Source organism: Tachypleus tridentatus, chromosome 11 (assembly GCF_004210375.1).
Source record: "Tachypleus tridentatus isolate NWPU-2018 chromosome 11, ASM421037v1, whole genome shotgun sequence".
In the NCBI taxonomy this organism is placed as follows: Eukaryota; Metazoa; Arthropoda; class Merostomata; order Xiphosura; family Limulidae; genus Tachypleus; species Tachypleus tridentatus.
In genome coordinates this window covers 56259321-56281444 of record NC_134835.1, presented here as the reverse complement: position 1 = coordinate 56281444, position 22124 = coordinate 56259321, and the positions used below count along the sequence as shown (strand labels likewise).

At 32.7% G+C, this 22124-nt stretch overlaps 1 protein-coding gene across 14 annotated transcripts in view; it reads left to right on the top strand.

The window, feature by feature from the left end:
* Window positions 1-22124, top strand: part of LOC143232193 (RNA-binding protein 39-like) — a 79622-nt gene that overhangs the window by 18336 nt on the left and 39162 nt on the right. For 10 of the 14 annotated variants that reach the window (XR_013017427.1, XM_076467329.1, XM_076467331.1 and 7 more), the window contains exons 3-7: window positions 3953-4005; window positions 5725-6129; window positions 7945-8022; window positions 12697-12808; window positions 21506-21598. Coding sequence is in view for 13 of the 14 variants with exons in the window: in XM_076467329.1 (XP_076323444.1) it covers window positions 3953-4005; window positions 5725-6129; window positions 7945-8022; window positions 12697-12808; window positions 21506-21598 (741 nt within the window). In the remaining variant the exon portion in view is untranslated. The remainder of the gene's footprint in view (window positions 1-3952; window positions 4006-5724; window positions 6130-7944; window positions 8023-12696; window positions 12809-21505; window positions 21599-22124) is intronic. The other 4 variants (XM_076467333.1, XM_076467325.1, XM_076467334.1 and 1 more) reach the window with 1 other exon arrangement.

Here is a 22124-nt window from a genome sequence, read left to right as displayed (position 1 = left end):
TAACAGATGTATATATATATATATAAATGTACAATGATGTGATCTTGGATCATTCCATGTCAAATTATCCAGGGGGCTGCAGGTGACCCCCACAGAATGCCTTGAAAACATTTACATGTGCTCATCTACCCATATAATGAAAAATTGCCAAAGATTAGATCAATATCTCTAATAGTTTCTGATTTACAGCCATTTAAAATTTATTTTTTTGTTATTTTTGGTGAATTCATTTTCGGGTAACTTTGGCGGCTTAAAGCTGCAAGAGTAATGGTGGTAGAAGGCTGAAGTTTGCTACACTGACTGAATTAATCTCACAGAATTCAAAAATGGTCTCAAACCAAGTTTATCTCTCTTAGGATTTTCATAGTGAGGCTATAAAATCACCTGAAAATCCAAAATTGTAAAAAAACATTGGTTTATTTAATAAGCCATAGCTCTAGGACTTCATATGATACAAAGCTGAATTTTGTTTTTAAGTTTCCTATAACATATCAATTGTTGTAATTAAAAGTCTGTTAGATCTTCTGTACAAAAATTTAGCTGCATGCAACTTTTTATGATTTAGCTAAAAATAGCCCTACTTTTGGCCACAGTTTGACCATGTCACCAGTTATTCAACCTTTTCAGATTTTTACCATATATTCTTACATTTCTAAATATGATCTACAAAGAAAATCAGGATGATGTTCAACCTACTTTTTGAGTTATAATTTTTTAAAGTATCCTCTTACCATACGTTTTGTATTAAAAAAAATTCAGTTCAGGTGTGTTACTGTGTGAAAATATATCCATACAATTTTGAAAAATACCTGTCAGAATTTTATGAATCCCACTGAAATATTCTAACCAGCCTTTCACAATGTTAATTAATGAAGTTGTAAGAAACAAGAAAGAATTAATTCATTTCTGAACAAATTTATTGGCATAACTAGTTAGATCACATGGCAATGCAAATATATTGTGTATGCATTACAGTTATGCAAATATGGCTGAGTTTAAGATTCATAATATAATAAATCCAAAGTAAACCAGACACAAAAAGCACAGTGATACAACATGGAGATAACTGAAAAAGATTATAGTCACACCAAACTGCAATAATCATGACAATGAAATGTTTCAAAAACTGCTTTGGTGATAAACTAGCCTTAACAACATCAGATAAACATTGCTTTGTACAGCTTGAATAAATTTCTGAAATTCGAGTTTGATTGTGTTGAGATCACTTTGACTTAGAACATTGTGGCGAGCACTACTGCCTTGCATGGTCGGTACACTTATCAGACAAAGAATATGTTGGAAAGGAATCCAGCTTTCATCTTTACGTGACCTTGCAGGCCATGAGAACAGTTCGTTTCTTGATTTCTTCATAAATGACACCAACACATCGGAATGTTCATCTGATTTATCTTTTATGTTTCCCACATACTGTTCATGATCGTATATGCATGCTACATATTTCCCTGGCTGATAATTGTCATTGCTATCATTAGACCCTATTTGAGATCCTGCAACATCACTTTAACTGCTACTACCAACAGTTACAACTGTGTACACATCATCATCTGATAGCCTTCTCATATACAATTTGTTGGTAGAGTGGGGAATAAAGCTATGATGTGACCTAATACCTGCCACAGTTTTGCATTTTTATAGTGCTCAAGTTGACCAAACTTTACACAATTCTGCAGGACTGATTCCTGATTGACAACAAAGAACTGAATGCTCTTAATGTGGTCCTTTGCCTAATGATACATATCAGAGACACTTAAAATTTGACAATTTATTATTTTTCACAACCTTGATTTTTTTGAAGATGATGTTGAGAGATATAAGAATATATGGTAAAGGCTGATTAGAATATTTCAATGGGATTCATAAATTACTTCAAAATTGTATGGTTATATTTGCACACAGTAATGCACCCGAATTGAAGTTTTTTTTCAAGTAAACAATGTATGGTCAGAGGATACTTTAAAAAATTATAACTCATAAAGTAGGTTATACATCATCCTGAGTTTTTTGTGGATCATATTCAGAGATGAAAGAATATATGGTAAAAACCTGAAAAGGCTGAATAATTGGTGACATGGTCAAACTGTGGCCTGAAGTAGGGCTATTTTTAGCTAAATCATAAAAAAGTTGCATGCAACTACATTTTTTTACAGGAGATCTAATAGACTTTTAAATACAACAATTGCTGATTTATCAACAGATATGTTATAGGAAATTTGGAAACAAAATTCAGCTTTGTATCATATTAAGTCTTAGAGTTATGGCTTATTAAATAAACCAATGTTTTTTACGATTTTGGGTTTTCAGGTGATTGTACAACCTCACTATGAAAATCCTAAGAGAGTTAAACTTGGTTTGAGACCATTTTTGAATTCTATGAGATTAATTCAGTCAGTGTAGCAAATTTCAGCCTTCTACCGCCATTACTCTTGAAGATTTAAGCAGCCAAAGTTACTCGAAAATGAATTCGCCAAAAATAACAAAAAAATAATTAAATTTTACAGGGCTGTAAATCAGAAACTATTAGAGATATTGATCTAATCTTTGGCAATTTTTCATTATATGGGTAGATGAGCACATGTGAATTTTTTCAAGGCATTCTGAGGGGGTCACCTGGAAAATTTTCCAAAATCTGGATGATTTGACATGGAATGACCCCATTTAAATTATTGAGATTAAATATTTGTTTTCAAGTTATAATTTCTAGTCATTCTAGAAAAAGGAAAAGCTTAAATCATACTTGCTTTCTAATTTCTTATAGTGGTTACAAGATTGGTTAGATCTATCAAACATATACAGGGATTTCAATTTGATAGTGAAAATAAGTAAAATAGAAAGTTTTTTTCTCTTAAAATATTTAATAATTATTTGGAAGTTACAATGGTTTCACATGTGTAATTTAAACATTTTTTCATGCATAAAAGTATTTTTAATCTTAAAATGAAAATTGCTCTGTATGCATAGTCAACATTCTGAAAGAAAAATTATGAGAAAATCTTAAATTAAAATATTTTAATACTTAATTTAAAAACTTGATATTTTGTATACAATAAAAGCCTTGTAATTGTAACTATTAATCTGTAAAATTTGTAAACATATGCATATATTATCAACAATCATATTAATATTACTCTCATGGATACCTCTATGGTTACGACCTGGTTGTATTCCACTCAACCCATAATGAAAGGGTTAATAAGATGCAACATAATCAGATGATTTAGGTAGGATCTTCAGTGGCTTTCGTACTACAAATTTTCTTTAACATAAGAGTTTTAGTAGTCCAAGTTAGCATAATTGCATGTTTATTTAAAACAAGAGAAGTTCGTACAGAATTGTGACTAAGAAGCAAATTATGTTTAATACAATAATGCATGTAATTTTTCCTCTCTTTCACAAATTAATTATATTAGTAAAAAAAAATTAAATAGCTTGATTGTTGTGCTGTTTTGAATGGACGTTAAAAATATTTGTAAGACGAAAATAGAAAAGATGGGAGGAACAATCACACGTTACTTTCTCTCTTTCTTTTCATGATTCTTTTGTAGTGAAAAGAGTTTCTGCCAACTGACATCTGTACCATGCTACCTGCCAAGTTTGTAATTTGGACTGTCTGTATTTTGGTTGTGTGTGGTTGTAAGTTTATTTTGCTAAATGGATGAAATTGCAATCTAAAACAGTTTTTTGTCAATCTTGATTTTGAAAGTTTTATCATGATCAGCATACTGCTTCTTCATGATAAAGTATGTATACTATTTATTAAACAAAATGACAAATGTTTCATGGGAGGAGTAATTCTTGAACTTCTGTGTATTGAAATTGAAGTAATCTTAGCAGATGTTGAAAATTTGTTAAAAATAATTTATAGAATTAGTTTGAAGTTCTTATATGAGCCATAGAATATATTTATTTTAATAATATATTTATTTTTATGTAGACTCAGTGTAGCACAACATCGGAAGGCTCAGTGTCAGATAAAGAAAACAAAAGGTATAAATGTTTATGATGGTATTTTTGCTATACATATTTGTTTTGCTGATGTTCTTAAGAAACAAAGATAAAAAGTTTTTTATTGCAATAAAAGTACATAATTTATTCTGTTAAAAATTTGTAATCTTTACAGTCTTGTCAAAATGAAAGTTATTACTTTTATTTCACCAGAAGCCTGGTATTTGCAGAATGCACGAATAAATGATTAAGTATTTTGAAATACCAGTTTGATTATTAAGTTAAAATGTGCAATCTACATTGGGTCTTTTTTTCATTAGTATTCACAGGCATTGTTTTCAAAACACTGAATTTATTCAGATCTGTAATAACAAAAAACAATCTTCCCTTGATTTGTTTGAAGTGTTATATTTAAAGCTTTTTCTTGTACTACAGATGTTATAAATATTAGTGTGAATTACAGGAATAATATATCTTATGTGGGAGAAAGGGTTGGCTATGTGGTATGAATTTGGATTTTGGAGCTAGCAGGCTGGGTTTAAATGTATGTGATATCACAAAATATTCCCTGCTTATTAACTTATGTGTGGATTATAAAAGTAATGGTCAGGCCTGTGGTGTGAATGGTGTGGGTGCTGCTGACTGGTTACCTATACTTTGGTTAGTAGATCAGAATTAGAGATAGTGGCAGATAAACTGAGTATTTTTGTCATAAGTTCAAAATACAAATTTCTTTATGTGAAGAAAAATACTTGGTCATTTGGATTTCACTAAGTAATTTATTATTTTTGATAGAATTTAAATGTTTTAGTCTGTCTTATGAAAGCTCAAGAATAGTCTGACTTGAGATTTAATCTGCTATAATAATGTAGAAATATGTATACATAATTGTACATATTATCTTTTATTTTATTTCCTTGTGTTCTTTGTACACCTTGAAAATTAACTGTTTCTTCATACAGAATATGTTGCTTGGATTTAGTTAGTACCTAAATCTTAACAATCACGTGAGCCTGAGAACCTTATTTAAATTTTGATGCATTAGCGTTTGTGGCACTGATGCTTGTTCAACAGATACAGGAATGGAATTGTTTTCTTTGAAAAACTAAAAATTCAATATGAAGGTAAGGAATGAAGTGCATAATGTGTCATAAAATTTTGAGAATTATACATATTTTATTTTGCTTTTTCCAAAACCAAAATTATATAAGTGCTGCAAATAAACTGATGAAAATATCTGGTGTATTTCAGTCATATTTCACACACACACACACACACATTTGAAGCTACCAACTGTTCTGTCGTAGTTATGATAACGCATTTTCACTCATCAGTGGAGGTTTGCTATTTATTGAAAGCAGTTATAACCAAGAGAGAAAGTTACTTATAGACTGTCCTTGCATCCACATACTTTGATTATTTAAAGTCTCTCACTATTATGCATGGCTATTTGAGAATGAGTAAATTAACTGCTAAGATCTTTCAGTTATCTATCTCCCTATCCTATATACATAGACAAATATCATTTTCTGTAGCATATAATCTTTTTCTCCTTCAAGTTTGAAAAACTAGATGAAATGAGCCAAAAATAAAATCCAAATGTAATACATTTAATTTTTAAAATTTTTTAACGGTTCCATTAAATTGTTTAATTTATTACTGATAAAGCAAATCAGGTTTCATGGATCTTTGTAATTTTATCATAAACCATAATAGAATTTAATTAGACTATTTTTTTAATCTTCATTTATAAATTTTAAGATGCCATTGTAGTAGGAGCAGGAGTAGCAAGAGAAGACAAAAGAGCAGGAGCCATAGTAGAAGTAGGAGAAGTCATAGAAGTGGAAGTAGAAATAGAAGAAGTAGGAGCAAAGAAAGAAGTAATCATGAGAGTAGGAGCAGAGAAAGAAGTAGTCATGAGAGTAGGAGCAGAGAAAGAAGTAATCATGAGAGTAGGAGCAGAGAAAGAAGTAATCATGTGAGTAGGAGCAGAGAAAGAAGTAATCATGTGAGTAGGAACAGAGAAAGAAGTAACTATGAGAGTAGGAGCAGAGAAAATTGCTTTCATAGGAACAGCAGCAAAGAAAGACAAAGTAGATCTCATAGTCGCAATAGCCATTATAGATGTCGTAGTAGAAGCCATGATAAGAAACAGAGAAGGGGCAGGTATAGAGTTTCTCACATAAATTTAGTTATTGTTATTTAGCATTTCTAGTTAAAATAATATATTGGAAACTATTTGAGTTGGAGATATGTTTGTTATTATTAGGAGATACAAGACTTGAGAAATATTTAAAAAATGTTTCTCTTCTAGTTACAATAAGCATTATCTAAGGTAATTGTTTTTTTTTTTTGCAGATTATTTAAATATATATATAAATGGTGTCCTGTGTAATTTAAATAACTTTGAAATAAGTTTTGTGATTCCCATTCTAGAAAAAAAAGTAATTAAAAAATTGTTATAATCACTGATATATTTTCCATGAAATTATCTTGAAACTGAAAATTGATTCTAGGCTAACTTGTGGGAAAATACTGAAGTGTGAGTTGGGAATATTTTATTAATTTTATAGTATTTATTGATTTTTATACAATGTTTGTGTACTAGAAAACTATTTATTATTATTTTTGTTGTCTTTCTGTATGTATCATAGAATTAGAACATTTATTATAAGTTACAGAAATTTTGCTTGTGATTAGCTACATAAGGTCAATACACCAGATGTGTCTACCTATTTGAGTACTGTATCTACCTATTTGAGTACTGTATGAGTATACCCAACTCTATTTTACAACAATTATTAGAAAGTTATGTTTGAGGAAGACTTGTAATAAATTAGGTATCATGCCATAGGTGAAGACTACTTATCAAAAATAAAATAACTATGTATCTGTTCTGAATTTGTCAAAATACATTTACATTTATTGAAAGCAAGCACTTAATCACTGTTATGGGTTTAAAGCTGTTTAGGATAAACAAGTGTAGTTTAATGTTACAAGTTGAAGTCATTTTAGAAAGGAAAAAAGGGTAATTCAGATTTTAGATATTGTTTTAGTTGTTGCTAGGTTTCTCAACTTGATCAACCTTGTATAAAGTTGGAGTAGAGAAAAGAATAAAGTGAATGTGAATTTTTACTGAGAAAACAACATAAATTTATTTATGAACTTTTAAAAAGTCATGCAAAAAATAGAAATTTTTAAGATGAAGAAAAGTATTTTTAATCTTATTGTGAAAATTACTTTGTACTCAGTGCAATAAACAATATGCCAACATATATTCAAAAAAAAGTTTTTAGTGAAAATACTTCATAAAAATTGTGATTTTTTTGTGCAAATAACTTTTAATAATCAGTGAAAGCTTAAGAAATGTTGTGAAAATTCACAAATTATATTTTAAGTCACTGTATGGAAACTGTAAAGGTTAATTTGGGATGACGACCTTGGCTGATTCAACGGAGCCCATAGCAAGAGAGTTAACAAAACATACTTAGTTTTTTGAAATTCACAATGTAATGCAGCAAATAATATTTGGTAAGGTGTTTGTTATCTTCTAATTAGCCATAAAAATTTGTTAAAACTTCTTTAAAATTTATATCTAATGCAAAAGCTACTAATTATTGATCAAAGCTTGATGATCATCAAAGAGAAAAAAATGAGTAGAATTTGAAAAGCAATATCTAAAGTTATTCTCTAATCATCTGTTTAGAACAGATGGTGTAATTTAGATGTGAGATCTTTAGCAAAATAGATATTCTGAAACCTAGCTAACAAGTGTTAAAAGAAAACTTTTGTAATGTCTTAACAGAAAGATTTTCCTTGTTTGTTATTTCTGCTGAGTGATGGATAGAGAATAATGAATGGGTATAAAGTATGACTTCAGGGAAGAAATTTGTAATTGAAGTTCAATGTAAATTTTGATCTGATATGGTAATCTAAGTATGTAACAGCTCATATTTTGCTGAGAATGATTATTTTTGGTAGAAGCTACAGTCGAGAACAACGTAGAAGTGGAGGAGTGCCTTCTCCTCCTTTGTCTCCTAGACAACCATCTTGTGACAGGTATGAATTATCTTTGTTTCAGATATGTATTTTTCAGTGTTAAGTGTGTAATAGATATTTATTTATTTTTCTTTCTCAGCACCACTGAAAGGAGTCAAGAGAATTTCGTGTTAGAATCAAAGCTCATCTTAGTTTTTTCAGTAATATTTTGACACATATCTCCTAAACCTTCTGAATATATTAAAAATATTTTAAAATTTTATGTCGTTTATTGCTGTAATGTATTTTTAACTCAACAGTTTCCATGTCATTTATCAAACATATTTTAATAAATCCACATTGTAATTTAAGCAGATGGTATTGTATTAATTTGGAGCTAATAAAGTTTAAAAATTATACACAATTAAACTACAGTTATTGGTTATAATTGAAACAGAAGAAGGCTATAAGTTACTAAAACTTGCATACTGTTTTTTTTTTTTTAACTTTAATTTATTTATTTCACTAATACATGTGGCACTGTATCATAAAATTAAATGTCTTTTAATAGTACATTTCCCAATAACCTGTTTAGTTACAGCAGGTGCTTTGTATCTATCCCTGCTTTTATTGTTACACGTGTTTTGTATATATGATATGATATTGTCACTAAAGTTAAAAATAATGGAACATGTCTCCATCACATTGAGTTTTATAAAACATGAAATTAATTGTAATTGTTCTATATATACATTTTGCAGATGTTTCCAAGCGAGTTTTTCTTCAATTGCAACACCCAGCCACAAATTGTTTTTTTTTTAAATTTGTTTTTCTGTACTTAATATATAAATGAAACAAAGAAACAAATGTTCACAACTTTACACCCCTCGGTGTGGATTCCTGTACGTGGTGAGGGGACCTCCCAGGGAAGGTTCTGTTCCTTCAGTTTATCTTCTCTGGGATCTAAACATCCACCCACGTGTTTGCCGTGAGTGGCGACCCGTGAAGGGGAGGAGAGGATCCTGATGATTGAGGGGTGCAACCCTAACACACCACTTTGGCCTTGAATTCCTGTTACTGGGCAGCCTTTGGGTGGCCCCCCTTGGGTCAATCGGCTGGTCCACTTGAGCTAGAGTCAACCAAGTACCAGTGTTGGAAGTTCTCACTGGGTGTTGTGGACATTGTGTCTGATGCTGGTGTTTAGGTATAGTGCTCACAAAACCCTGGCATTGCTGCAATGTCCTTGCATGACATTGTAGTGTATCCCCTCGTAGTGCTCCATGGTGGATGGGGTCAGTGGGTACTGAAATTTTCCTTTTTTCCTATGGATCCTCCAACAAAAAATTTAAATAAAATAGTGAAAAACAGTCAATAGGTAAACAACCTCGTCTTGAAGACTGAGCAGCAATCTTTGAAGGTCAGTGGGCAATATAATTCTGTTCCCCCTCTCGATCTTACTCTGTGATGGCCAAGAGGTAACTGATGTTCGGAGCATCGCTGATACTCTAGGTGAAAGATTTTACCAGGTATCTAGCACTTCTGCTTCTTCCTCCACCTTCTTAGCCATCAAGACTCAGGCAGAGTGATCACTTCTTTCCTTTTGAGCTGATTGTCTCTACGACTATAATCGTTCCTTCACACTGATAGAACTCAAACTGACCCTATATCAGTTTGGCAGTACATTGGTCAGACCTGTTGATCTGCACTATGAAATGCTGCACCATCTATCTTCTGCTTCTCATGATATTCTTCTAATTGTTTTTAACTGGATCTGGCAGGAGAATGTTTTTCCTGATGCCTGGTGCCAGGCTATTATCTTACCTTCCTCTAAACCTGGGAAAGATCACAAGATTCCTTCAAACTACCATCCAATTGCTTTCATGAGCTGTCTCTGTAGGACCTTAGAGAGAATGCTTAATGCTCATCTTGTTTGGTTCCTCGAATCAAACAACTTCCTCTTGCCCACCAAGTGTGGGTTACGACGACAGCACTCTACCACGGACCACCTAATTCGACTTGAAACATCAATCAGAGATGCCTTTTTCACCAACATCTTGTATCAATATTCTTTGACATTTACAAGGCTTACGACACTACATGTAGGTATGGCATTTTGCGAGACCTCCATATATATAGGTTACATGGTCATTTACCCATGCTTATTAAAAAATTTTTAATGGACAGGAGATTCCAAGTTCGTGTGGGTTTGACACTTTCTCAGGGCTGTGTTTTGAGTGTCACACTGTTCAGTATAAAGATAAATGCCATCACTGAACAACTCCCTCTCACTGTTGCAAACGGGTTCTATGTCGACGATTTTCACATCTCGTGTCAGTCGTCGAACATGAGATATATTGAACGGCAACTGCAAACTGTCCTCAATCGTGTACTGAAGTGGACTATGGTGAACGGCTATAATTTTTCTCTCTCTAAAACTGTTTGCACGCACTTTTGCCGCCAACAGGGTATTCACCCTGATCCTGAACTCTGTATTGGTGAAGTTTTGCTGCCAATGGTCCCTGAGACGAAGTTCTTGGGGTTTATCTTTGACCATAAGTTGACCTTCATACCACACTTAAAGCAGCTACAGGTCAAATGCACAAAAGCACTGAACATCCTCCATATCCTATCTACCACCAGTTGGGGAGCGGATCGATGTTCTATGTTAAAGATATATTGTGCTCTTATTCGTTCAAAACTCGACTATGAATCAGTGGTCTATGGCTCTGCCAGATCCTTGGCCTTAAAGATGCTGGACCCCATTCATCATCAAGGACTTCGACTCTGCACTGAGGCTTTTCGCATCTCTCCAGTTCAGAGCTTATATGTGGAATCTCACAAACCTTCTCTGCACCTTCGCCATTTGCAATTGTCTTTACTGTATTCTTCGAAACTTTGTTCCTTACCAAAGCATCCCACATGGGTATCTGTTTTCCTTTCTCAATGGGCCTTACTTTTTCAGAACAGATGATCTGCTATTGCTCCTTTTGGCCTTCTCGTCCAGGTGCAATTGGATGAATTGGGTCTGTCCTTGGATATCATTGCAGAATCCACTGGTCAGCCCATTCCACCATGGCTTATTACAGCCCCCAAATGTGACCTTTCTTTAAGTCATCTGAAAAAGGCAGATACTCCCGATTGGAAGTTCTGTTTTTATTTACTGAATATCTTTTAAACAATCATTCCATTCCAATTTATACGGATGGTTCCAAATCAGGTAATTCTGTGGGTTCTGCCATGGTTTGTTGCGGTTCGATGGTTGCGCGCAGGATCCCCTCTACAGCTTTTGTGTTCACTGCTGAACTGTACACCATATCTCTTGCCCTGGATGATATTGAAGCTGAGCAGTACTCTGACTGCACTATTTATACTGACTCGCTTAGTTCTCTACTGGTCTTGGAATCACTTCACGTTGGCTCACACCCTGTTCTTGCTGATATTCAAAACCAACTGGCCCATTTCTCATTAACATCTACTTCTATCCAGTCTCTCTGGATACCAGGCCACATTGATATTTGCAAGAATGTGCTTGCAGACACGGCAGCTAAATCTATCTGCTCTGGCACTATCACCACTGTGCCTATTCGGTACATGGACTTATGGTCCTGTGTTTAAGGCTCGGCTCCATGCCAGCTGGCAGTCCACTTTTAATGAGCAACGTGACAACAAGCTTTTTCAAATAAAACCATATATTGGGCTCTGGCCGTCTAGCTTCCATAAGGTTCAGAAGGAGGAAGTTGTTCTAACTAGACTACGCATTGGTCACAGTTTTTTAACTAATCGTTTTCTTTTATCTGGAACTGATGCAGCAGTGTGTAGTTTGTGTAACACTCAAATCACTGTAAGCCACATTTTACTTTCTTGCCATCGTTATGACTCTCAATGACGGCACTATTTTAAACATGTTCTGTCCCAGGGTTTGTCTGTAATATTGGACAGTGTTATTGGTGATGGTGACAATGACCACCTTGATAAAGTTTTTTAATGGCCATTAATCTTTTTAATCTCATTTAAGTGTTTGATATTTATTCATTACACCTTTTTAATTGTGGTTCCCTTTTCGGAGTCTCAATCTCTCTAGTTCAATTTGACATTGGAAAATGGCCAGACCATTAAATAACTCAACACCAGGACTGGAAAGGCCAACTTCAGGTGACTAACGCTGCTGTTTGAACTACCTGTTAGTCGTCCTGGCGAGTTGTTATTACAATTTTGCTGCATGTCATTTAACACTTTTATTACTTTACCTTTTGATATTGGCTGTTATAACAACATAACCCAGAACCAGGACTGGAAAGACCAACTTCAGGTGACTAACGGTGGTTCTTGTACTTATGTGTTAGTCTTCCTGGCGGGTTATGATCATTACCATTTTGCTAGAGAAAGTCTTTTACAACTTCTCTTACTCTGCTTTCTCTCTCAACATTGTTGTCTAGGTGTCAACATTGGTTTTATGCTTTTTTTGTTTTTCAGTGATGTTTTGTTTTACCTTCATTTCCTTTTATGTATTTTACTACATTTAATTTATTTTTACCTTTTTACTGGATGTTTGGTGCAGATAGCCTAGCTGTTTTGTGCCATAAATCACTAAATCAATCAATAAATCAAACACAGCTTTACAGGATGAAATGCCATCTTTTAATCTGTCTTATAATGACTACGTTTAAAAAGTGTTCTTTAATTATGTTGCGTGTTAAGGTAATACATGTTTTTAAATTGCTGAGCTTGAAGGATGAGGAGTATTTTTATATTTAGATCATTTGAAATGAGTGCTGAAGAACGTGATATGCGAACAGTGTTATGCATGCAGTTGTCCCCAAGAATACATAGCCAAGACCTGGAGGAATTTTTTTCCTCAGTGGGAAAGGTTAGTAGTTACTAGGTATGAAATTACATTTAGAGTTTATAATTTAAATGTTTAGGGATGTCTGAAATATATGATGTAAACCTAGAAATTCATTTGTAAGGTTCTTGTGGTATTTAAGAAACATTCCAGTGATGTGTCTGTGTCACATTTAAACCTGCTTAGACTAGTATATTTAAGAGAAGCTAAAGGTACGTTATTTGAAATGTTGAAGTTAATATTTAATTTACTTTTAAATAAACTAACTTTTATAAAGCCTACTGAAGTACTCATGGGTGTATCATTATTGAAAAGAGTGTTTGTTTATTGAAAGCGTGATTGTATTAGCTATTGAATATGTTGAACAGGCATTTTCCTATTAGTAGTGATGTTATAAAATTACATGTGCTTATTAAAATTAAAAAGTATAAAGAAGTATACAATAGTATTGCAGATTTCAAACAACTGTTTTAGATGTACAGTGCTAGAATCTTATATTTTCTAGTTAAGGTTGTCAACATATCTCATGTTGTTTTTTTATATTTTTATAATTTTCCATGTATTATTATAAAAATTGTTAATTGTGAATCTTCTAAGTGCTTCACATATGAAATGTTTTGGTGCATTAGGTTTTGTTTTCTAAATCTCTCAATAAAGGCTTGATCAATTTGACCAACCTTTTGACCTCTTTGTACTTGTTTAAAGTCTTTAGAGATTTGATATTACTAATTTTTAATATAGTGTGCATATATTTACAAAAGTTGGCAGTCTTTCAGTGAACATTTTCTTTTACATACAAAAGTATATTTTTAGTGAAGTATTTTTGATAAATTAAAGATTTGTGCATGAATACATTGAGTATTTGTTTTGAATAGTCTACATACAAAGTGATTTTTATGTAAAGATTAAACACTTTTCTTCATCTCATAATTCTCAAATTTTATTTGTGTAGTTTCTAAAATGTTCTGAATACATTTCAGATGTTTGTTTTGAGTAAAACTTTGTATTTTCTGTTCTTTTTCTATCCTCATTTTATTGTTCTTTAACCTGTGCCTCAGTACTATTACTGCAATTGTAGGTTGTAAATCACTTTGGGAATGTGTAGCTTATGTTACTCTATAGAATTACGTTACCCATGAACTATTCTGAGCTGTTTGCATGTGTGCTTTGTGAAATACTTTTATTATATTATTATTATTAATTTTACTTAATCTAATCTTAACTTACCTAAAGAGGTCCCTATTTTTACATTTTATTTACTTTTATAATAATAAAGAATAAACATGTAAAACAAGGAATAAAGTACTTACCTGTGACTTTTGTTTTTCTGTTGAGTGTCAATGACACTTAACCCTATTTTTTTTTAATACTAATGATAGTAATGCAGAAAATATTTTTTGTTTATTTAAATTATGCACCAAAGAACATAGAATAATAATGTGTAAAAAGTAGACAATTTCTTCTAACTGTTGCAGTTTTTCTGGATTTTTAACTCTGCAACAAGAGCCATTACAATTTCATCCAAATTAATTATTATCTTTTCTGTGGGAATAAGTTAAAATTAAAAGAGAAATTGACAATTCTTTATTCAGAACATAACATAATATAATACATTATTTGATAGATGAAAACACCGTAGCTTTGTATTGGATACATATAATTTAGAATTAAACATTAAACAGAACTTAATAAATCCTGAAAGAGAGGATGTGATGGGTGAGCATGTCAGGAGGGGGTCTGATTTTCTGTTTGATGGCTCTGTAACCAAACAAGATTGAAGGCTAATAAGAATTTCCTTTTTTCCAGCAATGACAATTTCGTAGTGAGTAATTTATGTTAAATTTCATACTTATTGGAGGGGATAGTGAATAAAATAGAGAAGAGAGGATATCTAGAGAAAATGTCACATTTCTCACACAAGGAGAAATTCAGGATTTTTATGAAATTAAGAACTCAAAACTCATATACTAATAAATTGTAGACTATTAATTAAGATTTTATGTTTTACTAATTTGTATAACATAAAAAATAACTTAGTAATATTTTGGGTGTAGACTAATAAAACCTTGTGACTTGCAGTAAATAAAGTCTGGGCAGATAGGGTTAATGAAAGCATCCACACAGAGACTGAAAATTCTTACTAGTCCACTAAAACACGGTTTTATATTATTGGATTTGGTAACATGAGCACATGTGCTGCGTCAATGCAAGTCATGTAATGTTATCTAGGTCAGTAAAATAAAAAAAATAAATCTATAATATTATGAAATTTAAGCTGTTTAGACTAAACATTTGTATTTTTGTGTTATAATTTGTAGTAAATCAAGAATAAAGGAAGAATAATTTGTAAATATTTCTGTTTTTTTAATGGTGGTTATGAGGTAGGTCAAATTTTCAGACTTCACATAGGGTAGGGAAAATATCAGAGAAATTATGAAGTCTTATAGAAAACAATTGTTTGAAATGTATTTAGAAGGTTTAAGAGATTATATAAATAATATTTAAGATTTTTGGGATGAAGAAATGTTTTTTTAATAAGAACATGAAAATCACTCTGTACTCAGACTAGTAATGAAACAGATTCAATATGTTCACAAGCAAATATTTAGTAAAAATACTTTGTTAAAAAATATAACATTTTGTGCACAAAACACTCAAAATCTCTACTAAAAGTCTACCAAATTTTGTAAAGATAGCCACACTGCATCACAAGATATAGTGTAAATACTTTGTGTGTAAATGTATATATGAACTTGTATATTATACCAAGTGTGTCTTAAAAAGGAGAAGTGGTGTTTTAATTTTCATTATTTAATGAAACAGAACTTTGAAAAGAACTGTAATGAAGGTTTAAATATGATTGGATAGAGCAAGAGCTAGACTGTTACATAACATAAAATATACAGGTTTAAGACTTTCTTATACTTTCTATAAATTCTCCCCCTCGGTGTGGATTCTTGTATGTGGTGAGGGGACCTCCCAGGGAAGCTTCTGTTCTTTCAGTTTACCTCCTCTGGGTTCTAAACATCCACCCACATGTTTGCCGTGCTTGGCAACCCATGAAGGGGAGGAGAGAATCCTAGTGGTTGAGGGGGCCAATCCTAACACACCACTTTGGCCTTGAATTCCTGTAGATGGATGGCCTTGGGGTGGCCCCCTTGTTTCAGTTGGCTGGTCCACTCGGGCTAGGGTCAACCAAGTACCAGTGTTGGATGCTCTCAAGAGGTGATGTGGATATTATATCTGATGCTGGTGTTTGGGTATAGTGCTTATGTAACCCTAGCATTGCTGCAGTGTCTTTGTTTGACATTGCAGTGCATTCCCTCGTAGGGCTCCATGGTGGGTGGGGTCAATGGAAACCGAAATATCCCTCTCTTTATTATGGATACTCTAATTAAAAGTCTTAATAAAACAGTGAAAAAACAGTCTATAGGTAAATGACCACTTCTTGAAAATTCCGAGCAGCAATACTCACCATCTGCACCACCTGTTCTACTTCATTTTCTTATATTGCACTCACTTTCAGACAAACCTTTAGGGCAAATGTCTCAGTTTTTCATTCAAAAGGCACTAGAGGTACTTGTTGGCTCTCCAAAGTCAGTAAAGAAGCTTCGATCTGGTGACATATTGGTGGAGACGCAGTGAACTCCTCTTGCATTCAAAGGCAATTGGGGATATACCTATTGAGGTTACACCTCATGCGACTTTGAATTCATCATGAGGAGTTATTGTTGAGAGGGATTTGAAGAACATCCCAGAGTTGGAGATTCTTGCTTGTTTCTCTGCTCAAGGAGTTTTTTGTGCAGTGAAGCGTATCTCCACACACAAAGATGGAATTATGTGCCGGCCAATGTCCTCATTCTCACATTTACGTCACCACGTCTGCCTGCCACCATCAATGCAGGCTATCTTAATTGCAGAGTATGGCTATACATTCCAAACCCTCTCTGATGCTTCCAGTGCCAACAGTTCGGTTACTCGAAGACGTCATGTCGTGGTTCCTCGACGTGTGCTCGTTGCAGTGGCAAGGACCATGATGCCTATGAGTGTGAAATGGACCCTCATTGCATCAATTACAATGGCTCTCACCCATCCTACTTTCGTTCTTGCCCTAAATGGTTGGAAGAAAGAGAGGTGCAGTGTTTGAAAATAATTCATAACATTACAGAGATGTCAATTGTTATGATTTGAGCGTAATCATTACGATTTTGGTGTATATATTATGACTATCCTCTCATACAGACAAATATTACGACTTGTTGCAACTCCCAAATTATTATATATTATATAGGCCTATACAATAAAGTGATAAATTGTTCCCCCAGGGCTTGAAAGGGATGAAAAGAAAATTTCTAGTGAGATACAAATAAATTTTGATAATAAATAAAAGACGTAGTCCAAATGGCTACTTGCAATAATCATGTTTGTGCTTGCAATAATAAAAAAGTTTGAGTGCGGTGCTTCTCCATAGAGGGTATGTGGGGGAATCCATAGTTATGTCATCAGTGCTTGTCAGCCAATCAGCGCTCGCGTAGATGGATATTTCTCATTTTCTAAGTGGCATAGAAACACCATCATTCACAAGATGTAAAAAAAAGAGGTCTCGTTCACCAGATTGTTTTGTTTCTGGCAAATCTAAAAGAACTAAAACTGTGAATCAAAAATTTAGGAAAGAATATAGTGCAAAATATCCAGTCATTGCATCAAAAGTCAGCAACAGTTATGCGTTTTGTACAGTTTGCCACATCGATTTTTTTTGTGGCGCATGTATCCAGTGGTTGTACGATATCTGTATGGGCTCTGTTTACAATCATTATGCTCAGTCATTTGAAATAGTTGGCATCTCTGACATTACCTATCCTGAGGCTCGAAAATTGCTGTCCACCACCTTATCTCGGACATATGCTGCTGCACTTCGTTCCACAACTACTGTGGAAGTGCAGACAGATTTTTCTGTGCCTCCAAAAGAATGGTTCTTCAAACAAAGGAAAAATCTTTTGACCTCCATGGTTAAAAATGTTGATAAATCAACTTCAACAACTATCTCTGTCCCTTATATACATTCCACCAAACCCCAAGATCCACATCCTTTGGTTCCAGGTAGAGGCATTTCCTTAGATACATCTTCTTCTCTCACCCCAAGATGCAAAACAATCATTTGTTCAGATCCTCAGTCTCTGGAATTCCTTCCAACAGCAAAGAGCAGCCCAATTGACCCAGGGCAGTATCCATGGAGGTTGATAAACCTCCCTCGAATAAGGACAGTAAGGAAGAAAGACATGGTCGTAAACAGAAGGGTTCTCCACCCAATTCACCCACACGTAAATAAAAATGGCCACCCTGATACAATGGAGCTGTTGAGGTTTACGTTCTAATCTGGATAACATCAAAACACTGATTGCTTCCTACCATCTTGTTTGTCTTTCCTTACAGGAAACATTTCTGAAACCTGCCGATACGGTCACCTTTCGGCAGTTTTCTTTATACAGAAATGACAAGCTGTGTGATGGACGAGTGCATGGAGGGGTGGCACTGTTGGTTGATCAGCATGTGACCACCTTGTCTTTGCCACACGACACACCCTTGGAGGCCGTAGCCATCCGTGTTTCCTTGGGTCATACCATCACTGTTTGTTCTATCTACCTGTGACTTGGAGAGATACATGATCAATCAGATCTTGATGCTCTCATGGAACAGTTGCCATTTCCCAATTTTATCCTGGGGGACTTTAATGGACATCACCCCCTCTGGGGAAGTGCTGATATTGAAAGGAGGGGTTGCTCTGTAGAGCGTATGCTCTCTGATCACAACCTTTCTTTTTTCAATACTGGTTCTTATATTTATTTTCATGCACCTAGTCATTCCTTTACTGCTTCTGATCTCTCATTTTTCTCCCCTTCATTATTTTTCCATTTTTCGTGGAGGGTTGACTGTAATCCATGAGGCAGTGGTCATTTGTACTTATCTGTTAGTTTTCCTGGTGAGTTATGATTATTACAGTTATGCTACAGAAAGTCCTTTACAACTTGAATTACTGTAGTTTTTCTCTTGACATTGTAGACTAGATGTAAACATGGGTTTTATGCAATTTTTTTTAAAGTTTTGTTATGTTTTACCTTAATTTTCTTTTATGAATTTTACTAAATTTACTTTTAATTTTTTAATGGATGTTTGGTGCAGATAGCCTAGCTGCTTTGTGCCATAAAACATTAAATCAACAAACCAACTGACTATAATTTTGTGAATTGTGACAGAGTTTGTTATTCCTAATTTTTGAATGAGAAGACATCAGAGAACTAGATATGAAGCAAGCCTGTACATATACAGTTTAGAAAAGTTTAAAGTGTAACAAAGAAAACTATTAGAGGTTGAATACAGGAATAGTTGTACAACATTTGAGAATATTTTGTCATTAGGTACAATTAGTTTGTCTGGATACAAGAATATATATATATATATATATATATTCAAAATAAAACAAAATAAAACTGGAGGTTACATAAAGCTTAGTAAAAACATGTTGTTTGTTTCTTCATTTGAAAGTTCAATTTTTATATTTTGATAGGTATACTATGGTTTTATTGAATTGCAATGTCTGTAAACATTTTTTGTATTATATTCACCAAATAAAGTTGTCAAACCAGTTAAATTTACTGTTTAATAAGTATGGTATGTGACAGCAAAATATTTCAGTAACTCATATCTTTATTGAATTTTCTAATTGCAGTTATGATATCTTTTAAATGAAAACATTCATACCATTGTCAGTGGTTGTAAAACTTATTTTTGTTATTTAGATATCAATTTATTTGATTTATAGAAGATCAGTTGCTACATATGTTAAAAACTAAACATATTGGCACTGTAATGGTGGTACTTAATCAACATCAGCATTTCAGTTACAAACTATGAATTATCCAGATTATCTTTCAAACAAATTGTGGAAAGTATATTTTTTTCAGAAAAAAATTTTCTTTTTGGGAAATGCACAAATGACATCTGTCACAAGGAGTATGTTGTATGAAACCAAAGGTAATTAGAAAGTTACTTAAAAATAATATTGATACTATATTTGAAAAGTGCAGTGCTTGTAAAAATTATGAAACAAACATTTTTTTTTATTCTTTTTATTTTATGGGGTTAAGTGGGTGTGATTTATTAGCAAATACCACCAGTTGTCCTTCCCTGTTCTGCCACAAGGGAAACATTGCACCATATATTTAAAAGAAAAAAATAGCATTACCATTCATCTATATAAATTTAAAGTAAATTGAAACATGTAACAAGAAAATTTTATTTGTTTAAACTTGTACCTTGAAAAAATTACAAATTTTGATTTTGGGCTGTTTTTAATCACACTCCAAATGAAAAATATTGTTCCTGAATTTCCTCAGTTTTTCTGAACAAAGTACACCTGCGAGGATTGATGAAACAGTTTTAAAAATAAACATAAATTTGTCCTTGTAACTTCAGTGTAAGTATAGTTTTATTGATTTTAGCCAGTCAGCATTTCTTAACATTGGTTTAATGGTATGATGTATATGTATATAACAGGCCTGAGAAGTAACAGATTTGTGGCCTGAACATACAAAGAAAGATTCTTGTTTTTTTTATTCATTTTAACTGTATAAGCCAATTTGGTTTATATTTCATATGAGGTTTGTCAAGATAGTGAAACAAAGGAATAAAAGGTTAACTTGGTGACACAGTAGAAAATATGTTTATGAATAACTCAAACAATTATAATGCTTATTTTTGTTTATCCTTCTCTTACTTCATTTGAATTATAATGTTTTAATGTTATTAGAATATTTTTTGTGAAATAGGAAGAGGTAGAATTAAATAATTTTACACCTGATTTTATCAAGTTTTGTTTTATAAGCTGTTTGTAAATTAAGTGTTAGAAGCATAAGTAACTTCTTGAAGGGGCATAGAAGATTCATGAAAAAAATACATGGTTTAAAACTTACTATGTATATTAAATTAATTTTTTGATTAACAGTTAAAAAAGATTGGTTTGCTAACCATCGTGATATGGTAAAAAAGGATATTTTTGTTGCACGTAAAAACTTGTGATGACAATAAACCCACTTGAAGTAAACACGTATATCAGGATGGCTGGTATGGGTATTAACACTTTTACTAATAAAGCAGGGAATAACATTAACGTGAAGATGACCTAAGAAGGTTGAAACGTTGTTCTCTACTTTATTAGTAAACATTGTTAATATCCATACCAGCTGTCTTAAGATACAATAATAAAAACTGCTTGAAATGTTTTCATATGAAAACAATGCTCAAATTAACTGTTTTATAAAAGAAAAGAAAAGCTATAAGAAAGTTTTACAGTAATGTAGTAAAAGATAAAATCAATAATTGAAATGTACAAATGTAAATAATTTTAATTGCTTCTTAAAAACACTACTATGAAATCCTTTTGAGTTTTCAAAGTTATGAATTCTTACAATTATCATATATAAAAGCATGTGTCAATTGTAGAAGCTACATAACGTGGAAAGTTTCAAACTACTTCATTTGATATTTTTTTCCAGTACAATAAATCATACAGTATGCATAGATTCATTGCACATAGGTGTTTTATGAATAATATTCTATTCAGTTTTTCCTCATTTTGTCTAATTATTACTGTGTAAAGTTGAAATTTAATTTAGTAATGCTTGCAAGCATGAATCTAAGTATCACATCTGCTGATTTTACTAGGTGCGAGATGTAAAGATTATTGTGGATACTAGAACTAGAAGGTCTAAAGGAATTGCCTATGTTGAATTTGAAGACATAGAATCTGTATCTTTGGTAAGCTAGATATTTCTTCTTTCTCATTATATTTTGTATGTAGTTCTATCTTCATTTTGTAGAGTAGGGCTTTCAAGACTATTTAAGTCTAAAATATACAGATTATAGGCATATTTTCTGAATGATTTTTAACATTTGCAAATAGTAATCTTTAGCAACACAAATTTAGTCTTCAATGATTTTTGTCATTTATCAAAGTTTATTTAGATTTATGTTTACCAGTAGGGAAAAACTATACAGAAATGGAAGTAAGTATAGTGATGTATAATATCAGTTCTTTGAAAACAGTGAAGGACTGATATTAACCATCCCTATATTTAGTTACATTTTTAAAAATATTTTTCTTTACTTGATTGCTTGTGATTTTTTTAATGCAGTGTTTCAAAAGACATAGGAAGGTTGTGTTTGTGACCAAGTTCTTAGGATTGTGAGGTTCTGACTATAATATTTATTATTGGTCTATTATTGTGTGGCAATTCTTGTTTAACCCTTTTGCATAGGGTTTTGGGTTAAAGGTCATGCCATC